General features: G+C 48.5%; 1 protein-coding gene and 1 long non-coding RNA gene across 2 annotated transcripts; both read left to right on the top strand.

Moving 5' to 3' along the window:
* The first annotated feature begins 5,719 nt into the window (after positions 1–5,719).
* On the top strand, positions 5,720–8,997 carry FOXD1 (forkhead box D1). Its single transcript, XM_081930881.1, has one exon. The coding sequence runs from the start codon at positions 6,219–6,221 to the stop codon at positions 7,566–7,568; it is 1,350 nt and encodes a 449-aa protein (XP_081787007.1). The 5' UTR covers positions 5,720–6,218; the 3' UTR covers positions 7,569–8,997.
* A 3,433-nt stretch (positions 8,998–12,430) lies between these two features.
* On the top strand, positions 12,431–20,912 carry LOC309380456. Its single transcript, XR_014172941.1, has 2 exons — positions 12,431–12,836; positions 19,627–20,912. It is a non-coding gene; the product is annotated as an uncharacterized lncRNA (long non-coding RNA).
* Positions 20,913–21,423: the final 511 nt, after the last annotated feature.

The following is a 21,423-nucleotide window of genomic DNA, read 5'->3' as shown; positions in this document are numbered from 1 at the left end:
TTGGGGTTGGCTGTGGTTGGGGGTTCCCAGGAAAGTTAATAGGGAAACAAGATCGGCTGGGGCTCCTCCACCCTATGTTCAGGTTGTATATATGTGTAAATAAAACCATTTATCCTTAAGACACCGCAGTCTCTATTGACCTTGTGTTCGAGGAAACCAACCCTGGAACTCCTGAAGTCTCTTGCTGGTAGGCGATTAGGGTGTGGACAGCAATAAAAGGTAAAGATAAAGGGCCCCTGACAGTTAAGTCCAGTCACGAACAACTCTGGGGTTGCTGTGCTCATCTCGCTCTACTGGCTGAGGAAGCTGACGTTTGTCTGCAGACAGTTTTTCCAGGTCATGTGGCCAGCATGACTTAAGCCGCTTCTGGCGAAACCAGAGCAGCACACGGAAGCACCATTTACCTTCCCACCGGAGTGGTACCTATTTATCTACTTGCACTTTGACGTGCTTTCAAACAGCTAGGTTGGCAGGAGCAGGGAGCGAACAATGGGAGCTCACTCCGTCGTGGGGATTCGAACCGCTGACCTTCCGATTGGCAAGCCCTAGGCTCAGTGGTTTAGACCACAGTGCCACCCACATCCCATGGACAGCAATACTTTATGCAAAAAGAATGGAATCAGCATACTATGAAGGACTGGTTGGATATTTATGGGACTACTACACTCTCATGGCAAACCTAACATACTTGAGAAGAAAAACAGGGTTGAAACACATTTAATGAAGTATTGCAGAAGCAGTGAACCCCAATATGCTATACTGTTTTTCGTCAGTTTGTATCATTTTTATATGCAGTAGGTTAAAAATTAGAGAAATTAAGTTAACTTTTCTGCTTCGATAACTGTCCTGTGAAATAATTGCTTGGAAACTTTGTGAAAACTCTGGAATGTCCTACTTTGTTTCTGCATCTCTATTAATAATAAAATATGTAGCTCACATACCTAAGGATGAAGGAGTAGGAAGCAAGTCAAAAGCAAGAAGAGACAAGGACTCACAACAACCTTGTAAGGTAGTTGGGGGGGGCTAGCCAGGTTTTTTGTCCTGGGTGAAGCCTCCAGAGGTTCCCCCTGCGTGTGGGAGGGTGCCAAACTGAGTCTTTGGCCCATGTGAAATAAAGCCTCGTTTCACCCCTGGTTTACGCATGAATATAGTGTTTAACCGGGGCGCGGGTGGTGCTGTGGGTTAAACCACAGAGCCTAGGGCTTGCCAATCAAAAGGTCGGCGGTTTGAATCCCCGCAACGGGGTGAGCTCCCATTGCTCGGTCCCTGCTCCTGCCAACCTAGCAGTTCAAAAGCACATCAAAATGCAAGTAGATAAATAGGTACTGCTTCGGCGGGAAGGTAAACGGCATTTCCATGTGCTGCTCTGGTTCACCAGAAGCGGCTTAGTCATGCTGGCCACATGATCTGGAAGCTGTACGCCGGCTCCCTCGGCCAATAAAGCGAGATGAGCGCCGCAACCCCAGAGTCAGCCACGACTGGACCTAATGGTCAGGGGTCCCTTTACCTTTTTATAGTGTTTGGCCGAGGGCAGCACTGACCATCTCCTGTTCCAACGCTGTAAACACCACGCCACTCTGACTCCAATATGCTAGGCAGACCCTCGGGTTACACTCCGGGACTAACTCCATCGTGCGTCTGGATAGGCTGACAGAAGCAAAACGGTTTTCAACAGGCGTCTAAAGCAATCTGCCGGTCAAGTTTCACGCAGCAGCCCGTTGCTCCCTGCGGGCCCGTGGCCTCTAGATGGCGCTCTTCACCTGCTAGGTCGGACCTCCGGAAAAAATAAGGGAAAAAGAGATTTGCTGCGCGAGGAGGAAAGGCGGGTAATTGCGCAAGACAACCACTAGAGGGAGGATGCAAGATCACTCGCAAGGTACCGTCTGAAACAAGCAAAGATTTAGCCCAAAGGCCATGACGACGCTGCTCCCTTCCTTGCGCTGGGAGTTTCTGGAGAGCCTGGCAGTGCCCTCCTTTGGGCCCCGGGGCTTTCCCCGTCTCCCCGCTCTCCCGCATCCCCCTCTGCTCGCCCCTCTCCTGGGGGTTCGCCTTGGGTGCTTGCCTCGCCTCCCCCACCCAGGGGGAGAGACAGATGTGATCGATGAGCTACAACAGGGAGCCCCCAAAGCAGCCTTCCTGGAGCTCTCCGGATGCTTTATAGTCCAAAACTTCTGGCGGGCGCCTGGTTGGCAAAAGTGGCTCTCCAGCCGCATTTAAGAGCTCGAAAGCTTCGCTAAAGCAACACAGCCTTCTCCTCCCCAGAAATACGACCCGGGGTGAGATCAGGCTTGACCTAAAAGTAAGATCTCCAAAGGAAATGGGCTGAATTTCTGTGTCTGATTGACTGAAGGCCTTTGGTGGGTTTCACCTAATCGCTCAGTATTTTAATCTTGGCTCTTCTTCTTTGGTGTTTGGGCTGCGATCCTAAGCACGCTTACTTGGAGGAATGTTTTGCTGAAATTGGTGAGGTTCGTGTCCAATTAAATGCTTTTAGGTTGAGGCTACGATGATGGGACTTGCGCCTGCCTGGCTCTCTTAGACATCTTCCACTTCCAGATGAACCTTTTCAAGTCTCAACGATGTGAATGAGAATAAGTTCAGGCTTCACTCTCAGGAGGCAAAGCTGAGATCCGCTTGCTTGCTTGGGTGTAAGCCCTATTGAGTGCAATGCGACTTACTGCCAAGCATATATGCAGCCGCTTCCATCCCAATTTAGATACATTCTTCAGTTGCATTTAAAGACTTTGGTATAATCTCCTTCTGCGATTACTTAGCATCCCATAATATCAGACATTTCCAACTAAATGCTTCTAAGTCTGCCTTCTCGCAGGTCACCTAATTCCAACCTAAACACTCAAACATTAGGAAAAGTGAAATCATCATCATCATCACTGTAGAATATTTTTCAACTTGGTAGATTTCTTTTTTTTAAAGCTGTGTAAGAGGGAAATAAACGTCTTGCTTTCTTATTCATCATCCTAAATAGTTATAAATTGTTCATTTCTCCATGCCCGCCTCCTTGTGAGAGTAGATGTTTTATTCTAAAATATTTGGTGATAAAACTAGTTGTCAAACAAGCCTGAGTAGAAGGACCTGATGTTAAAGCCCCGCTCCGTTAAGATATGTGGGACTTTCGCCACCGACTTTCGTGACATCTGTTAATTCTTAACTGTATTTTGACAGCCTGAGTTCTGGCTGTTCTACAGGCATCATTTGCAGTGAAATCAGTGGGACATGAACGCCCCATGTTTCTAGGCCCATTACTTTGGGGAGGGGGGGAATCCCACCACCTAGATGGCTCCAAATTATGGTGTTGTAAACCGCCTGGAACACTTTTACGAAAAAGCGGGACTTCTGTCTTTTCACTCATTTGCTAAATAGCTTCAGTGCATCTTCTTCCTACAGAAAGTAGTTAGGCTTCCCGCTACGAGGCGAGGGCAGCATTTCACTTCAGGAACCTTTGGTCATACGATAAGGGGCGGTAGGAATCTGTGGGAAAGTTTCCTATCATTATATTTTATTCAGGATAAACTATTTATATGCGAAACTATCACCCCCCCCCAAAAAAAAGGCAAATGGTTGTGCTGTGCGGGTAGTATTGTATTCAGTGTATTGTAAATAATGTTCTGATTTAAAAGAAACGTGTTACATATGTTAGTTATTTTTTGAGAAAACCTGAATAATCCCATTTGGCCATTATACACACACACACACACACACCCCTCTCGTGTGATAAATTATTCATTAAATCCCCCAAACAAACCATATTTTAAATCACCCTTGATGGACCGCAACGTTAAGAACAGTGAAGCAGCTATAATTTCTGAAGACTTCTGGTCGGAAGTAAAAGAGGCAAGGAAATAAATAAGATTTTCCGAGAGGTTTGTTCTAGGTCCTGAACTTTAGGATACCAGTGACGATCAGGTTTCTTCACCGGGCAGGAAAAATTCGCGGAAACAAGTGAATAAAAGGAATGACAATATCAGGCGCTCTCTGCTCTCCGAAACCTGTTCTGGCGGACTCTTTAATTCCATTGGAATTTCTGAGGGAATTCATTTAGGATCAGAGTGTGGAGCTCTTATTTTGATATCCTTCTATTGCGTTGTTTTGCTTTCACTATGGTGTAAAATAGAATGTGTGTGTGTGTGTGTGTGTGTGTGTGTGTGTGTGTGTGTGTGTGTGTGTGTAAACCAAATACTTTCATGTGCTTCACATAAATAGGATCTTATTCATCTCCCACATTCTCCGTTTAATTTTCTTTTCTTCAATTTGGAACATTTCTAGCTTCGAATCCCCGTCGTCTGTTTCTGCGGAGAAATAATTTGTTATTCTTTAAGAGCGGTTTCTTTCGGAACCACAAGCCCTCGGGAAGTTCTCCCGCGCACGTCCCCTCCTAGAAATGAATGGGAAGCGTTGCTTGCGCAGAAGTCCCCGCAGAATCGTGTCATTCGGCTGCCTACGCGGAGGACTCAGCTTGGAAAAGTTCTTGACGAATTTCACTGGAATTATTTGCACACGATCACTTAAGGGGACTGGGAACAACCTTTCAAATGGATGCTGTGGTTCCCCCCAGGAATCAGTTCCGCGGCGATTAGTTGCTGGACCTAAAACCTTTTCCCCGCTGGTGTGTTCGCGTGCGCCTTCCTCCTTTTCCTCGACAGCAAGCGTGTAGCTGGAGCCCTTGACAGCGCACCGGAGTCGCGGACGACAGTCCCCTCTTCCCCGGCGTAAACTCAGCTTGGCAGGAGGAGGACAGGCTTCTGAGAAACGCGGCACTCCGTCCAGCTTCCCACGACCAGGAAACCCGCTTGTCCGGTCCAGGGGTGGGACGACGAGCACCTCCGCGGGGCCGCCTCCTGCCTGCCTCCTTCTCGCCAGCTGCGTAACGCAGGGCGAGCCTGGAGACCTTTCTCACCTCGGTCAGATCCAGCGTTTTCTCTTTCTGGGGGGGGGGGGAGAGATCGGATATTGTCGGCGGAGTCCTGGCGTTCCAAAGGCGGCTTTAATAATAATAATAATAATAATAATAATAATAATAATAATAATAATAATAAATTATTTATACCCCGCCCATTTGGCTAAGTCTCCCCAGCCACTCTGGACGGGTCCCTATGGTTAAGAACAATACAGCATCAAATATTAAAAACTTCCCTAAACAGGGCTGCCTTCAGATGTCTTCTAAAAGTCTGGTAGTTGTTGTTCTCTTTGAAATCTGGTGGGAGGGCGTTCCACAGGGAGGGCGCCACTACCGAGAAGGCCCTCTGCCTGGTTCCCTGTAACCTCACTTCTCGCAATGAGAGAACCGCCAGAAGGCCCTGGCGCTGGATCTCAGTGTCCGGGCTGAACGATGGGGGTGGAGACGCTCCTTCAGGTATACAGGACCTGTATATTAGACACCCCCCCTTTCCAAGCCCGAAAGGTCCGTCGAGGTGGAGCTGGGGGGTGAAAGAGGGGATCAAGGCTGACTGGAAAGCAGTAGCCCGCTGGAGATGGAAGGGCTGCCTCTCCCGACTCCCTCCGCCACCCTAAAGCTCAACAATGGGGCTATTCAAGGCGCGAGATGGGCGCTTATTTATTTATTTGCTCTCCTCTCCCGCTGGCAATTCCGAGTCTCTCTCTCCCCCCCCCCCCCCGCGCCTCTTTTCTTTTTTATTCCTGGAATGTTTTCTCAGCGGCGGCTCTGACGTTTCCAACCACGTGACGGCCCCCTCCCGGGCGGGCGGGCAGGAGGAAAGGCCGCCCCCTTTCGGCCTCAGCCCGGGCGCTGCCAAGATCTTGCTCAAGACTTCGCGGGCGCCGCCCGCTCCTCCTCCTCCTCCTCTTCCCCCCACCCCGTCCCCGCCCGCCCGCCTCGCCCGCCGCTCTCCCTCCCCAATAGTAGTCGCTCTCCCTTTCCCACCCTGGACCCATTCATGTCTGAGGGAGGCGGCGGCGGCGGCGGCGGCAGCAGCAGCAGCGAGCGAGCGCCTTCTCCTCAGGAGGACGACGAGGAAGAGGGCAGCGCCGAGGAGGTGCCCAGCTGGAGAGGCTGGTCGCCGCCGGCCTCGCTCGCGCCGCTGTCTTCTCCGGCCGTGGCGTGAAGGCGGGAGCGCGGGCGGGCGGGCGGGCGGGCCGGCGGGGGGCGAAGCGTGTGAGCCCAGCCGGGGCGCCCTCCCCTCGCCGCCCCGCCAGCCTTGTGCCAGGCAGCCCCCTCCTCCCATGCCCGGCTGCGCCCCGCGATGACTCTGAGCGCCGAGATGTCCGAGGCCGCGTCTGCCTTGGCTGAGGAGACAGACATCGACGTGGTGGGCGAGGGGGACGACGACGACGAGGAGGGGGACGACGAGGACGACGAGGACGACGACGACGAGCCCCTCCGCCGCCGGCCTTACGAGGAGGAGGAAGAGGACGAGGAGGCCGCCTCGCTGCCTGAGGCGCCCGGGGCGCGCGGGCCAGGAGGAGAGTCCCCCGGCTCCGGGTCGCCTTCCTCCTCGTCGTCGTCGTCTTCCTCCTCTTCTTCCCCTCAGGGCTCTTTCCGAGGCGCCTCAGGGGGCGCCGGCGTCTCGGCGGGCGCCAAGAACAGCCTGGTGAAGCCGCCTTACTCGTACATCGCCCTCATCACCATGGCCATCCTGCAGAGCGCCAAGAAGCGCCTGACGCTGAGCGAGATCTGCGAGTTCATCAGCGCCCGCTTCCCCTACTACCGCGAGAAGTTCCCCGCCTGGCAGAACTCCATCCGACACAACCTGTCGCTCAACGACTGCTTCGTCAAGATCCCGCGCGAGCCGGGCAACCCGGGCAAGGGCAACTACTGGACGCTGGACCCGGAGTCGGCCGACATGTTCGACAACGGCTCCTTCCTGCGCCGCAGGAAGCGCTTCAAGAGGCAGCCGCTGCTGCAGCCGCCCGACCTGCTCCTCAGGGGGCTCGAGCCCGCCGCCGCCGCCGCCGCCGCCTTCCTCCAAGCGGCGCAGCAACACCCCAACCCGGCGCCCCCTCCGCCGCCGCCGCGACAGCAGCAGCAGCACCCGCCGCCCGCGCCGCCGCCCGCTCCCTTCGCTTACGGGCCCTATAGCTGCGCCTACGGCCTGCAGCTGCCGCCTTACCCGCCTCCCTCGGCTCTCTTCGCCTTCCAGCCCCCGGCGCGGCCGCCTCCTCCTCCTCCGGCCGCCGGGCCCGTCCTGCCGGCTGCGCCGCCCGCGCTGCTGCCTCCGGCTGCTGCGTCTCCCGCGGCCGACCTGGCCAGGACTACCAGCTTCGGCTACCCGGCGCAGCTCAGCCCGTCTCTCGCGGCCTCCTTGCAGGCGGCGGCCGCCAAGAGCAGCTCGGCGCTGGCCAGGTCGCCTTTCTCCATCGAGAGCATCATCGGCGGCGCCGGCGGCGGCGGCTTGAGTCCCCTGGCCGCCAGCAGCTGCGCCTCGCAGGCGGCCGTCCTGCCGGTCCTGGCCAGGTCCCTGATGGCCTCGTCGCCTGCGCTCGCCTCGCCGCCGCCTCCGTCCTCTTCCGTCGCCGCCTCGCTGGGGACTCTGCAGCAAGGGGCAGCCTTGGCCAACGTCGAGAACTTTACTGCTAGGATTTCCAATTGTTAAAAACAAAACACACACAAAACTGTCTTGCCGAAGGTAGGACCCGATGGGGCTGTTTTTGCTGTTTTTTTTTCCCGGCTAAAGAAGGCAAAGGAACTTTTTGTTTCTATTTTTTATTTAGGCCACATTTTGTTTGTTTGTTTGTTCTGTCTTTCGGCCCACCTGGCTCGGTCCTCTTCAGTACCTCCTATTTATGCAAAGCCATTTCTATATGCTGCATAGGCAGAAAGATTAAATGTCAAAGAAGTGGCCCTTAATTCTTTCCTTTAAACAAACACACGCGTTCTAAATAAATCATTCCAAGGCAGAGATTACCGGGTCCAAGGATTAAATTAAATTACATCTTAAACTACAACAATCCCCCCCCAAAAAAAATAACGATGAATAGGAGTCGGGGGGTGACAAAAAGAAGCTTTACCCATCTTCTTTCATTGTAGTTCACTTGTCTTATGTACTTTTATATATGAAAAAAAATTAACATGTTTACACAGAAGAAAGTCGAGATTATCAATTCTTATTTTAACCTGTGTTTGTTTTTTGTATCATAATAGGCTTGTGGAGTTTTTCTTTTCTTTTATACTTTGTGCATATTCTTTACCAGGAATATTGTTAAAATTACTGCCAAGTATTATTGTACCATTCTAATTGTAAAACAAAAACAACAACAACAAAACCACTTTTTTTTACACATTTTTAAAAATAAAGCAATAAATTTTCAACAAAATTAATTCCACAATTGGCTTTAGACCTTCACCTATTTAGTGCTTTGCCCTTTGAACTTCTATAATTATGATCCTTGGAATACGATTAAAAAAAAAAGAAATTAAATCCAGGGTAGATTAATAATTCTGTGGTTGAAAAGAAGGAGTGCAAAATGTTGTTCCACCAAATAATTAACTCAGAAGAATCCTCCACAGTCTAGCAATGCTGGAGGGCGCCCCTTTTACTTAAAAAAAACCCCCACCCCTTCATTTAACGTTGGACCCCATGTTGCTCAGTGGGACTGGTACCCTAAACATGCGGGTTTAGTAGGAAGAAAGTTTTCCTTTGCTTTCAGTTGGGCTTCTAAATAGGTACTCAGGATCGCCGCCATCTTGAAAATTCTCTCTGGGGAAGTTCAGCTGGAATGAAGGGGACTTGCTTTCTAGTCAGACATGACGCCAACCAGCTTAAATTCTGGACCATATTAAACTTCACTCACTCATGCAATCTGGTTTAGGAACTGCTATGGTATTCCAAACAGTGATAATACGATTCTCAAGCCTTCACAAATAATTTTTTAAAATACATGGGTAAACCCGAGCAATGACTAACCAAAGAAAACAAAGTAACTGTTTTGGTGATGGATAATTTCAGCCTTCTGCAGGCTATAATCTTCTATAAATACACCTTTTTTGTATTTGAATCAAATAAATGTAGATTCTTTTAAGAACTTCTAAAGTGTATTTTACATTGCAACCGCATCACAATTGCTATGGGTTTCCTCCCGCTCCAGGGTTATACAATAGATAATTGGGGGGGGTATTGTTTGTGGTTTTAAGGTTTTTATGACGGTGTCGCAAGTAAGTGCCCACCTTGCAAGGTAATCACACTAGAACTGCAGTCACCGCGCTACGTGGGCATCATTAAAGTATTGCATTAAAGAGGAAAGAAGTTATGCTATAGTTTAGGGTGACAATAAGTATCGCACATTTTGCTTTTAAATATTTAAAAGAATGGTAGACAAGTATGAGGCGGTTTGTCACTTATGAAAATGCTGAACAATTAAAACGTTATATATAAGAATCGGAGTTCATAATGATCGGTTTCAATACCCTGGTTCTACATTTTAGTTCCATTGCAAATAAGAATAGCCCCCCGCAAGTATTTTTTGGATTCTGACACTACTTTTCCCAAACCTGGAGAGGACTACTTTATTGAGGTGAAGGGAGTACTTCCCTTTAAGGATTTTGCGAATGCATATATTAGTATTATTATTTTACAAGATTGTAAGACAGGATTAGCCTTCTAGGAGCGCAGAGTTGGAATTATTATTTTGAATTAATGCAGTAATTGTCGAAATCCAACTTTTTAAAAAAATGTGCTAAAAGTTTTTGAGGCGTGTTCAAGATCAGCATATAGTGCTCCTTTCAGGAAAGCAAATAAACAACATTCTCCAACTAATTTCCTTGCAGAACAAAAACTTGGGAAAGTATTGCACATCATTATAGGTGATTTATGAAGTCGTTTTAAGAATGTTTACGCTCTACGTTTATTGCTTTTTTAAGTGCACAAATAGGTGGTGCGATTTAAGTTCTTTTTTGCATTGTGAGGTTATTGTAACCAATGGATAATGCAAAGGGCGCTTGGACAAGGCGTGTGCTAGGAGAAATCCTGTGCATGTCTACTTTGAAGTAAATCCGGCTGAACCCACTGAGACATACTCCCAGCTAGGTAAGGTCGCAGGGCCTGGAATCTTGCAGCAGCCACAGATTTTCAACGAAGCTTTCCATATCATCTCTGTAAAAACGTGGTGGCATACCGGAAGTGGCAGGTGCTCAGCCAGCGAAAACAGGAAGCGGACCCTTCTGCCTGCCCTGAGCTCGTTCTCCTGGAAGTGAAATTGCGCAGACTTCAACGCGGCTGACTTCCACCACCCTCCTGAAGGAGCTGTCCCGCAAAACTTCAGATATAGGTGCCTCTTTTGTAACGACTCACCGGGAGGATTCAGAGTTAGAAGGTGATAGTGATATTTCTGAAAATTCAATACCTCGCTCCGACACACGTTGACTTGGAAGTAAAAACATCCCGTCCTCTCCCTTGACACTTGCTTCTAAATAAGTTTTCGGTCTTAAGATGCTTCCCTGCAAGGATGTCCCCAACTGAAATCAATGCGACACCCCCCCCAAGTCATGGGTAACTCCTGTTTAGGATGCTCTATTGAAAAGCCCCGGCACCCCTTTCTTTGGGTAAATATTATTATTTCCTAAAGAGCCAGAGTACCGTAATAATCTGATTCCACACACATACACACAATCCCGAAAAAAGGCTTCCACAAGCCAGTTCGTTATCTTGTGATTTTATTTTATTTTTATTTTTTTGTTTACCAACAACAGGAACAGCAAAACAGCGAGGCCAGCGCCATATCTACGGGGGACTAGCCACTGAGGCTCCCAACCTGTGTGTGTGTGTGTGTGTGTGTGTACGCAAATGCACGTGGGTCTTTGACCCGAGTAAAATAAAGCCTAGTTTGCCCCTGGTGAGGCGGAGGAGGGAGGAAAACGCTCCTGGGTTCAGGGCGTGAGACTTCATAGTGATGCTCGGGATGTGCGTGCCTGGCGTTTTCCCCCGGGGTTCCTTAAGAGGCAAATCGTGTTCCAAGGTTTGTGGCGAGGGAGCTCTCTCTCCCCCCCCAATTCGCTCGTTTGCATTTCTGATATCAGCAATTGGCTGTGCAATCTGGACAGCGGCCTCCACCTGACAAGCAGCTCGGAGTTGGAAATATTGCTTTGCAATCGCTAGTACGGGGGAAACGAGGGCAGGCGAGTGTTTAGTCTGGTTCCAAACTGGCCGACGCAACATTGTCGTGTTTGTTATGTCTGAGCTTTCTGGGGGGGGGGGCCTCGGCTTCTCAGCACCGTTCTCTTTTGCCTTGCTTACTGGCTGGCGGCCCTGGGTGGGTAGTTTAGCCAGCAAGAAGGGCCTAGCTAGGCTGTGGCTGCTGCTGGCTGGCTGGCTGGCTGGCTCTGTTTGCCCAAGCAGGTGCTGCTGCAACAAAGGCCGAGCAGCCTTTGATGGGACTCCCGAGCAACCTCGTTTGAACAGGGGCTCCCCACTGGCATGCAAATGGACCCCGGGGTCCCCTTTCGCTTTGAAGGCGCAGCGAAAGAGATCAAGCTGGGTGGAGAGGCTTGGGCCCTAAAAAGCAAGCTGGTGGGACGGTGTCAAAGCGCCCTCGCAGCCCACCTTCCTCCTCCTCTTTTTTTCTCCCCGAAGTACAAAGTGCGGATTCATTCACCCGCCTTCCTCTCGCCGCCCACCGGCCCTTCATCAGATCCCCCGCGGGCCGGAGAGAAGGCGAATTACTGGGGCTGAATTGGGAGGGAATGGCTGGTCTTAGGGAAAGGCTAATGTTTCCATTCCCCACCCCCCACAAAGACCACACAAAAAGCCACGACTTCGTTTACGGTGCCATTATGTAGCGTTTTAATCTGGGGATGGACTTTACCAAATGTTATCTATTGGGAGCGTAATGAAGCCCTTCTGTAGGCAGGCAAGCATTTTACGAATGCCACACACGGCGCCTCTGAACCAGCAAGGCTTCTCTCCGCTTGTATGGATGCGGGTGTGTGTTTTTTCTAAATAGATCTGTGATTTATTCATGTTCGGTTAGGCTGCTGTTTCTCCCTCGACGCCCCCAAATATTGTTCATAGTTAGCTTTTAAAAACGCAATTCTCCCCAACGTGCCGGGCTCTTCTTCCCTTTTGTTACATCCGTGGATCTCTATAAAAAAAAGGTCCGCGTTATTCGCCAGCTGAGCTCCCACAGAAACGGGGTTTACGGCGAGCGAGAAACATTAGGTGGAATGGCGGGGGTTGGGAAGAGAGAAGGGAATGACTAAAAGTGCCTGGGATGTGTGCAGTTTTGGCTGCCATCAAAGTCACACTTCTTTTGGAAGGCTTTGCCCAGCTGTGGATTCGGGAGGTCTTCTTGTTTTGGAAGGAAAGTTCCTCAAAAATCCTTAGAGTTGACTTCCATTCTAGGTGCTTGGCACCGAGGACGGGTAAATCCCGACGTTTCTGGTTAACTTAAACGGGGTGGTTCTGATTTTCCCTAGCAATATGTGTATTCGCTTAACCGAGCAGGTGATTTTTCGACAAACGGTCTTTTTTATGAATATGGCGTAAACAGATAGGTTTGTCCTTTCTTTCCGACCCCACGCCCGCGAGTCCTTAGTGCTTAATCAATTTGCCGCTTCTCCTGAGGATTTAGGTGCCTTCTGGACGAGGAAACGGCCTGCACCTTTTAGCTTCTCAGTTATCTCCTCCATCCACGTCGGAGGGGAGCCTTCCGCCTGTGGATCCGGATCTCGCTCGGACTCGGCGAGGTCGCCGTCTTGGGACGAAAAGAAAACTGCGTCGCGGAACTAGGAGATCTCCTTCCTTCCACCACCGCGGCCTGAGGATCGCCTAGGAAAGCGCGCCCGGCTCCTTCAGCCCCCGCCGGTGAGAGAGAGAGAAGAGGCCCCGTTTCCGCTTCCCAGCCCTTAACACCTTCCTGCGTCAGTCCCCGTGAGTATTCCTGTCGCCTTCACTGAAAGGCGTTATCATTATTTAACGGGGTGGGTGTAAAACGCGATCAGGGCCACCATCTGTTCCTTCCAGTTTGGATTTATGTCCCCATAACTCAATCCCACTTTACCTAGCTTAGTTTGACTGTCGACTCTCTCGTTTGGAGACGCGTATTTATGATATGGCTAAGCGGCGGCGAGCGAGCCTATAAATAACGCGCGTAGGCTTGACTTTTTACAGTATTTCTTCGCAGGCAGGTGGGTTTCAGTTTGTGCTCCCTGCCTCGTTTGCGTCTGCCGGCCTCAGACTAAAACTCCACCATCTCCTAAATACACACCCTTGCGATTTTTATTTTTTAAAGTATTAAGCCGTCAGAACACAGACTTTCTTTGGTGTGTAAAACGCTAGGATCTCAAAAGCACCGTGCAGCATCGAGTGTCGCTGTGCAGGTTTACTCGGAAGTAAGGCCAACTGGAAACTCGCTTTTTTTCTAGTAAGCGTGCGGTGGGGCTCCACGTTAGAGAAGCTTGACCTGCAGAAAAAGTGACCCCCCCCCCACTCTCTGGGAACAGCCAGCTGCTTTTAAACCTCCCCTCACTTTGACTTTGAGCGGAGGAGGGAGGCACTCACAGGACCAGAGATTGTCAAGGTCCTGGGCGCTTTTCATCCTGGCAGCCTAGATAGAATCCAGCTGCGCATGAGCGAAGGTGAGTGGTTAGAGCCTCTCCTTGCTGATGCGCGACTGTAGAGACGAATCAGGCTTAGCTCCTTCCCCCTGACTTTGAACACGAGTCTCCTAGATTTTAGTGGCATCTTCCCACTCCCATCCCGGGCCCGTGAGAAAGGAAGAGGAAATGCGTCCACATCTGTCAGAACGTCTCTTCTCTTTGTTTTATTCTCAATGAAACAAGGCCTGATAGCTATTAATGTTGGATCTGCACCGCAACAATAAACAAGAACCAGATGCGGAGCGATAAGTGTAAAGATCGGCGTGTAGCGGGTGGGGAATCGGTTGATGAGACTAAGAGAAAGGCATGCAAACCGCACACTTGCAAATGGTTTATTTATATGGCGTTCAGTTGCAATCGTGTCGTGGTTCACAGCCATCGGCTTATGCGCCTCTCGCACAGATGCTCCTGCAGCTCTTCTTGTGGGTCTGTTTCCTCTGGGATTTTCCCCTGCTGCAGCTCTGCGAGCCCCTGAAACAACTCCCCCCGCCCCGCTTCTCCTCCAGAGGAAATTCACCAGATGCACTAAGAAAGCTGCGCCTCGTGTTTATTCCTGGCTCCTGGTAAGGGACTTCTAAAACAAAGACAGAGGCTCTCGAAAGAATGGGAATTGCAGGAGAGGACGATGAGTGTCCAGCAGGCATTTTGATGGGCGGGTGAAAGTGGAGATCCAGAGCCAGAGGCTGCTTTCAGAAAAGACAAAAACCCGCCTGCAGAAACAGGCTGCTGCTCCTGCGTGCGGATGAGCCGCGGCTCGCACGCAAGCGCCTCTGACGTCGAAAACTGTCCACATGCGCCCTGGCCTCAGCCGAGAACAGGCCTGGCCTTGCACCTATCACGGGTCTTAACTTACTGGGCTTGCCTTGGGACTTTGAGCCAGGCAGGCCTTTGCCTTGCCTTCTGTGACACAGACCCCGTTGCCGCCATAATAATAATAATAATAATAATAATAATAATAATAATAATAATAATAATAATAATAATAATCCCACCCTTCTGCAAAAATTAAAACACAATGCTGAAACCGTTCCAAACAACTTACAATACAATAAGGTGGTGTCCTAAAAATATGCATCTCAAGAGCCAAAAGCCAAGGTAAAGACTGCATAGGCGCCATACATTTAAAGCACCCCCGCAAGAATCCTGGGAACTGTGGTTTGTTAAGGGTTCTGGGAATGGAAGCTCCGTAAATCGTAGCTCCCAAGATTCTTGGACGGGGGTGAACTTTATAGTGAGTGAGCAGAAGGACGGGGCAAGAGCAGGCTGCCATCGCTCTTCCCATCGCACCGTTTGGGAAGTTAGGCAGAAACCAGCGAGCTTTATTTCCAAGTCTTGTGGCTCCGAAGAGATTTCAGTTTGCAGGCATTTCTAGCAAAAAAACCATATGTTTAGGGTCCAGTGGAAATATATTTCGAGTGCGGTGCCAGGCCCTTTTGAAGCTGAGAGGACTCACTTTTCAATTCGTGACTTCAACTTTAGGATGACATCAGGGGGAATGGGAGGGGGATTTCCTTCTGAATGCATAGGAGCCATGTCACAAATCTAAAATCCGCAACACTGCATGCCTCAGCTTCAGGATAGTACCCAACCTTAAACCCTTTACCTGCGAGTAAGTCCCGTTGGGAGAAGTGGACTGGTAAGGGACTGGTGTTTCCCTTACCTGTTGGTAGGCAGGTCTGTAACCTGTCTTCTAGAGACCTCCTGCCTATTATAGGTTGTCACGATCACCCAGCATTCAGAAATATTTTGCCTGTCATTTAACCCACACTTTAGCTATTATGGTTAACTGCTGTTAATAGCTGATCAGCCATTAACGTACCCTAACATTTTTTATAAGCCTGATTATCTCCACGTTTTGTTTTAGTAAATTCCATACAATAACTCTGCAGTACTTCTTCCTTTTGAACCCTAGCCCTACGGACCCCCGTGTCTCCGGGGTACTCAGAATTCTCTTATTAGGAAAAGGCATTCAGAGACGAGCAGATTTTTATCCAACTCCCTCCCTGAATGGTTCCTAACAATCTCTCTCTCTGTCTCCCACCGCCACCACTCCCCGTTTTTAATGTTGCTTCACGTGGAGAGAGATGTCCACAAACGACCTCGAGATCCTTTCCTCCCCCTGGATAGTCTCAGCCAAATTCAGGCTCCATTCAGTGCATCGCTGAGATTTCAGCAGAGGGCAAGATGACGTTCGGATCATATTGGTCATATCTGAGATTTCTACATAAAGAAAAAACAGTGCGTTTTAAGACTATTTTTAAAATTAATGGCTTTTAATTTTAGGCCTCAGATGAGACAAAGACACAGTGCTGTTCCCAATAAGAATCACTTATGGGTCGGAAATGGTTGAATGTTGTTAGCCTTCCTCAAAGGGGCGCCTTGTTTGTTCCCTGTCACAAATATTTTCCCTACAATGTCCTGAGGTGTACGGTTCATTATCCTTTACCTACAATCAGTCTGATCCTATGCGTAATTTTAATACACAGAGACCCCGATTCAAATTCCTGCTTAAGAAATGAAGCTCATTGACAAATCTTAGGCCAGTATCTATCTCTCTAACTAAACGACGCAATAGGGTTGACGTGAGCCCTTGAACTCCCCGGAATATATTTGTTTATTTGTTTGTTTGTGTATTTAATATACCGCCTTTCTCCTAATATAGGATCAGAGGGTGGGGCTTGCAGCATGAATTGCAGCTAGAAACATACAATCAATATGATTTTAAAATAATAATAAAGCACTTTAAACACAATCATTTAGCAGCAAAAGGGGAAAAAGGTACAACACCCTCCCTGCACCTTGCCACAGCAGCCAGCTAGTTAGTGGCCAAAGGCCTGTCTGAGCAAAAAAGTATTTTTTGGGAAAAGGGAGAGCATAAAAGGAACCAGCCTTAGCCTCCAGTGGAAGGGAGTTCCACAGTCTGAGAGAAGAGAAAGGAAAATGCCCTCTCCCATAAAAAGGCCCTCTCTCGTGGCCTCATCAAACGTGCATACATAATGGAGGCAGGATAGAAAGAAAGGTTCCCCAAAAGTCCGGGCAGGTTTATTTAAGGAGATACAGTCATTCAGATAGTCTCGACCCAAGCATTATTTGTATAGCAGTATAAATAAAATGGGACAAATAAATAAGTAAGAAATATCAGTTTCCAAAGCAGCATAATTGGGTTGCATGCAACCAAGTAACAGCCGAGGAGGCCCATTGGTATTAATGGGTCCGTTGGTCATATCCACCGAGTTCAATGGGTCTACTCTGAGTAGGACACATCCCATTTATTTCAGGGGAGTTTTTTTGTTATTGCTTCCATGATGCGTCGCAAATTCCTCTGGCACCAACGAGACTTTGCCCCCGCTTCCTGTGTCGCTATTCCTCCCCTGTGGTTCAATCTACTTCAGTCAGATTAAACGGGACTCCGGGGGCTGACGGTTAAGGGGTTAAGGGGCTCTTGGCGAAAAAGCTCCTGTGGCTCCAGCTGCTCCACTCGGAGTTGGGACTGGTTCTCCCGGGACAGGAGTTGTGAGGATTTTTTTGTGGGGGCAGGCAGAGCAGATGGGAAAGAGCCTCGAGGGAAGCCCCAATGAACGGGCTGCTTAGCAGCACCTTCTGGTCTTCAGGAAAGGCAAGGGCACGACATGGCTGAGAAGAAGGAGGAGCCTCCAAGACCAGACCTCACGAGTTGCCTCCGAGGCCTTTCCAAACGTTTTGGGGTCTCCGGGAGTAATCAGCCTGCCACGAGGCAGGAGTCGAAATCAAAACATCCCTCGCTTAATTCAAACCCCGTGACGGGTCCGCAGAACTCGGGTCTGGGTTCAGGAGAGAGACTCGCCTTTCCCCCGCCCTGGAAAAACCAGCAGGCCGTTCTTCAGTGGCATCTTGCCCTCCGAAGCAAGCCTTGCTCGCTTGCTCCCAGGTGAGAGATTGCCAAGGAGTGCAGTTTGAATCTGGCCCGTTCGCCAGATCGAGAGATTTCTCAGATTCCCAAAATAGAGAAATGATTAGAGAGGAAATGATTTCTATGGGGAACGGGGCTTGGCGCTGTTCAGTCATTCCTCTGGATAAAAGTGCGCTGGAAAAACTTTCCAAGGTCTGTATATACACTTGCCAGTAAACGTCTTCCATCGGAATGTGCGATCCGGTTCCTCTGTTTTAATACGAGACTGGGGAGCAAATAAAGACTTTATGTGCACGTGACAAGGGTTCTTTCTTGGTAAAGTAAGTCAGACACCCTTCCACTTCCTAGGTAAGGTGTTGAAATCCAAGTAGAAGGTTTAATATTATCAGTGGATAATCCATTAGGTTGGATTCCTATTATTAAAATTTATATACCGCCCTTCAAAAAAAAAAAAAGATCTCAGGGCGGTTCACAAAATAAAATACAAGATGAAGCACAAGTAAATAATTAAACCCAAACAAGAAAACAAAAGCCGCGCCCAGTAGCCCGCGATCTGCATATAATGTCAAGTACATTCAATATTGAACTGTATGCAGGTTTTAAAAAACAAAACAAAAAGGAAGTATCCTTTGCTCTGAATCAGGGCAACTCTTTACGTGTTTGTCCAGAGGTGTGCCATTGACTTCAGCACAATTTGACTCTCGAGTCGACGTGCATTCGATGGCAGCCTTCGACCGCTTTTAGTTGTGGCGTCTAGAATCGAAGCAGCGTCAGCTCACTTCCTTCTGTTCACCTTCTGCGTTGTGTGAATCTGGCTGATACACGGACGCAGGGCGATTGCCGACGTTACTCCTGCTCAGAGGAGGCCCACTGAAATCAATGGACTCGAATGATACCCGATGTAGGAGAAGTCAGTAAGAAATAAAGCCGGCCATCTGCCAATCTCATTTTATGGAGTACTTCGAAGCTGCTTCCTCCCAGGTCGCTTTGTGTACCTTGCCAACTGCTTCTGTTTATATAGTCCTTGTCTTGCCTTCTGCCATGACCTGTTAGGTTTGCATTTGGGGAAAAAGAAAAGAAAGAAAAATCCTCCGACTTTTATTATTTGGCAAACCTGCTCTGAAACGGTAACAAACCCAGCAAGGTCAGCCAGAGGAATAGACAGGAGAAGAAGTCTCATGGAAAGTCCAGCTGGTTTGATATAGGAGTGAAGTCCACTGGTTTCAGTTTCCCTACTCTGAGTATGGCTAAGGTCGGCGAGCACCCCCACAAGGCAGAAGAGAAGAGAAAGAAAAGCCTGGGGCTTCTGTCTTTAGCAATGAAAACAGAAAGGAACAGTCCTTCACTCCAGCGTCCAGTAGGTAGGTTGATAAGCACCACTACTAAACTGAGCGGGTCTTATTTCCCAGTAACCCGGCGTAGGTTTGGGCTGTGAATCCCATTGATTTCAACGAGAGGGATTCCTTAGGGCTGAAGGGCAATATATCAGTTGCCCAAAGTAGTAACCAATAAATGCATTACATATTGTCTTACCCAGTTAAGGCAAAACCATACATCATCATCATCATCATTGAATTGAAATCAGAAATATACACTAATTTCTCAGTGGATGTGTATATTGGAGCTGGACCGGCTTAATCTGGTGAAGGCACAAGCCAATTAAGGCGACCATCCAGTGCACATGGAACACAGTGGGATTTACTTCTGAGTAAACACATGCATGAGGTGAATGTTCCACTTGTGCCAACAGGTTTAACTGAAACAAAGAAGAGTCCTGTGGATCCTTAGTGTTTAAGGACTTTAAGGACACACATTTATTATGGCATAAAGTTCTCTGAAGTCTGGACTACAGTCCACTTAATCCGATGCATGATTTGGCAGTGGGTTTAAATTTAACTGCTCTGCGTTGTTGCGGAATAACTATTATAACTCCCCATAAGTACAAGAAATTGTACTGTGCGTTGTTGTTTTTTAAAAGACATTAATATTCACACGGAGTAAGTTGTTGTAGCTTCCCGAAGGGAACTGTTTAGTAAAATACCCAACTCGCCTTAGATAGTGTTTAAAGCGCACGCTGACAACTAGCGCTTTAAATCTCTGGAATCAGCCAAACCAAGTAAAGCGAGCAACTGAATTATTTTTTCTGCTTTTCAAAAAAATAACTATTATTTAGGCAAAGGAAGAAATATCAACATTAGGATTCGAGGTTCCTGCTGAAGTCGGAAGAACATCCCATAAGTATTGCTTCCAAACTAATCCACAACCCAAGCCTGCAAACTCAAGGGCCTCGACTTTCCCGCTGCACGAAATGGTACTTATGTAAGTATCAGACTCCTAAATTCACCCGCAGCATCAGCATTGCACGTGCGAGCTGGCCTTGATTTCTGCCTTAAGGTGGGGTCCACCTCTCTTAGAGGAAGCTCCTTTAACCAATGGCAACGGAGGAACCGGGGGAAATATCGCTCGCTCTTGAACTTTGGCGGCAGAAGAACGTTGGGAGCTGGAAAGCGGCTGAGCTCTCGCACCGAGGCAGAATCTCTGCTTGCCAACCTGCCTGGGCGAGTGTCTGCTAGCTAAGCATCGGTGGTATTGGTGACCCAAACCCACTGGGTGTTGTTACCTCTAGGCTGCAGCATCCGGCTTCGTTTCCTCTTCGCCCCGCAGCAACAAATCTCCCCCAGCAACCCCCATTAAGTCACCGGGCTGGGTTTAGCACAACGGCCTGAACTGCTTTTTCTCCAGCGCCAACTCAGTCCACCAGCCCTTCCCAAAGGACAGGAAGGATGGAAGATCTGGTCCGAGACTGGATGGATTAAGACCTTTTGTAAACCGCTTTGAGGTTTTCTGACAGTCAAGCAGGATATAAAAGTAGTGAATAATTTCGGGGGCGTAAAGACCTTTCCATAGTAACAACCCAAGAACACAGAAATTAAATCCTGCATTTAGTGGGACTTACCAACACTAGGAAACCGCGGTTGAATTATCAGGGCAATCTTATACATGTCTGTTCAAAAGTAAGCCCCTTAATTCTAGATGCATTTACCCGGGAGTAAGCGCCATCGAAGTCGGCTGGATTTGAATGGCATCGCGCAGTTACTCTGGAACTGGCAGATACTGGACTAAGCAGTCCATTTTGGACCTTAGGCAACTGTGCTGATGGCGGGTGATGGTAGCTATGGGAGTAGTGGTCCCAAACATCTGGAAGGCACCAGGCTGCCGAAAGCTGTTCTATGAAAATTATATGGATCGTGCAGAAGAAGGGCACAAACCACAGGGAAGTTCTCCTGCGAATTATCCAGTGAGATCCATTCTCTTGCGCAATGCTCTCTTGTGTCCCCAACTTTTTGTTTGTTTTAATTGCCTGGTTTCTGAGATTGTTACTTGGTTGACTTGAGGAAATCACCTGCAACTGTGTAACTCAATGTGTGTTTACTCGGAAGTAAATCCCATTTATGCAAAGGTCCTGCCTTAATTTTATTTCTTCATTTTAGAAACGATAAACCAAATAGTGCTTTAAACCAACAACTGCGAAACCATTCAAAAATAAATTTCAGGGTGGTATGGAGAAACATTAAAAAAAACCAACAACATTATACAACACAACACAAACCAGCAATATAATAAAACATTCAACAAACACCATCATCTAAAATATATTGGCAAATAAAATGCTTTTAACCTGGCACTCTAAAGAACACAGGGTTGGTGCCAGGAGCATTATTTATTTAAACACATCTCCAAACCTACAAAATACAGATTAGGAACAATGGAACTGCATAACATTCAAAATGCGGGCACCACCACAAAGAAGGCCCTATTTTATTTTATCTTATTTTAAAAAAATACATCCCTGATGTGCTCCTCTGACCATCTCAGGGCAGGAGCTCTCAGTCTACCAAACAACAGGGTTGCCACAAGAGGGGAAATGTCAGGTTGCTTTAAGCCTTCATTGATAGGGCAGACTCTACAA

This window comes from Podarcis melisellensis (assembly GCF_964234715.1).
Source record: "Podarcis melisellensis genome assembly, chromosome: 11".
Lineage (NCBI taxonomy): Eukaryota > Metazoa > Chordata > Lepidosauria > Squamata > Lacertidae > Podarcis > Podarcis melisellensis.
The sequence above is the reverse complement of the archived record's forward strand: the minus strand, read 5'-3'. Positions and strand labels throughout refer to the sequence as shown.

Coding starts and splice junctions, on each gene's coding strand:
- FOXD1 (XM_081930881.1), top strand. CDS start 6,219: ATGACTCTGAGCGCCGAGATGTCCGAGGCCGCGTCTGCCTTGGCTGAG.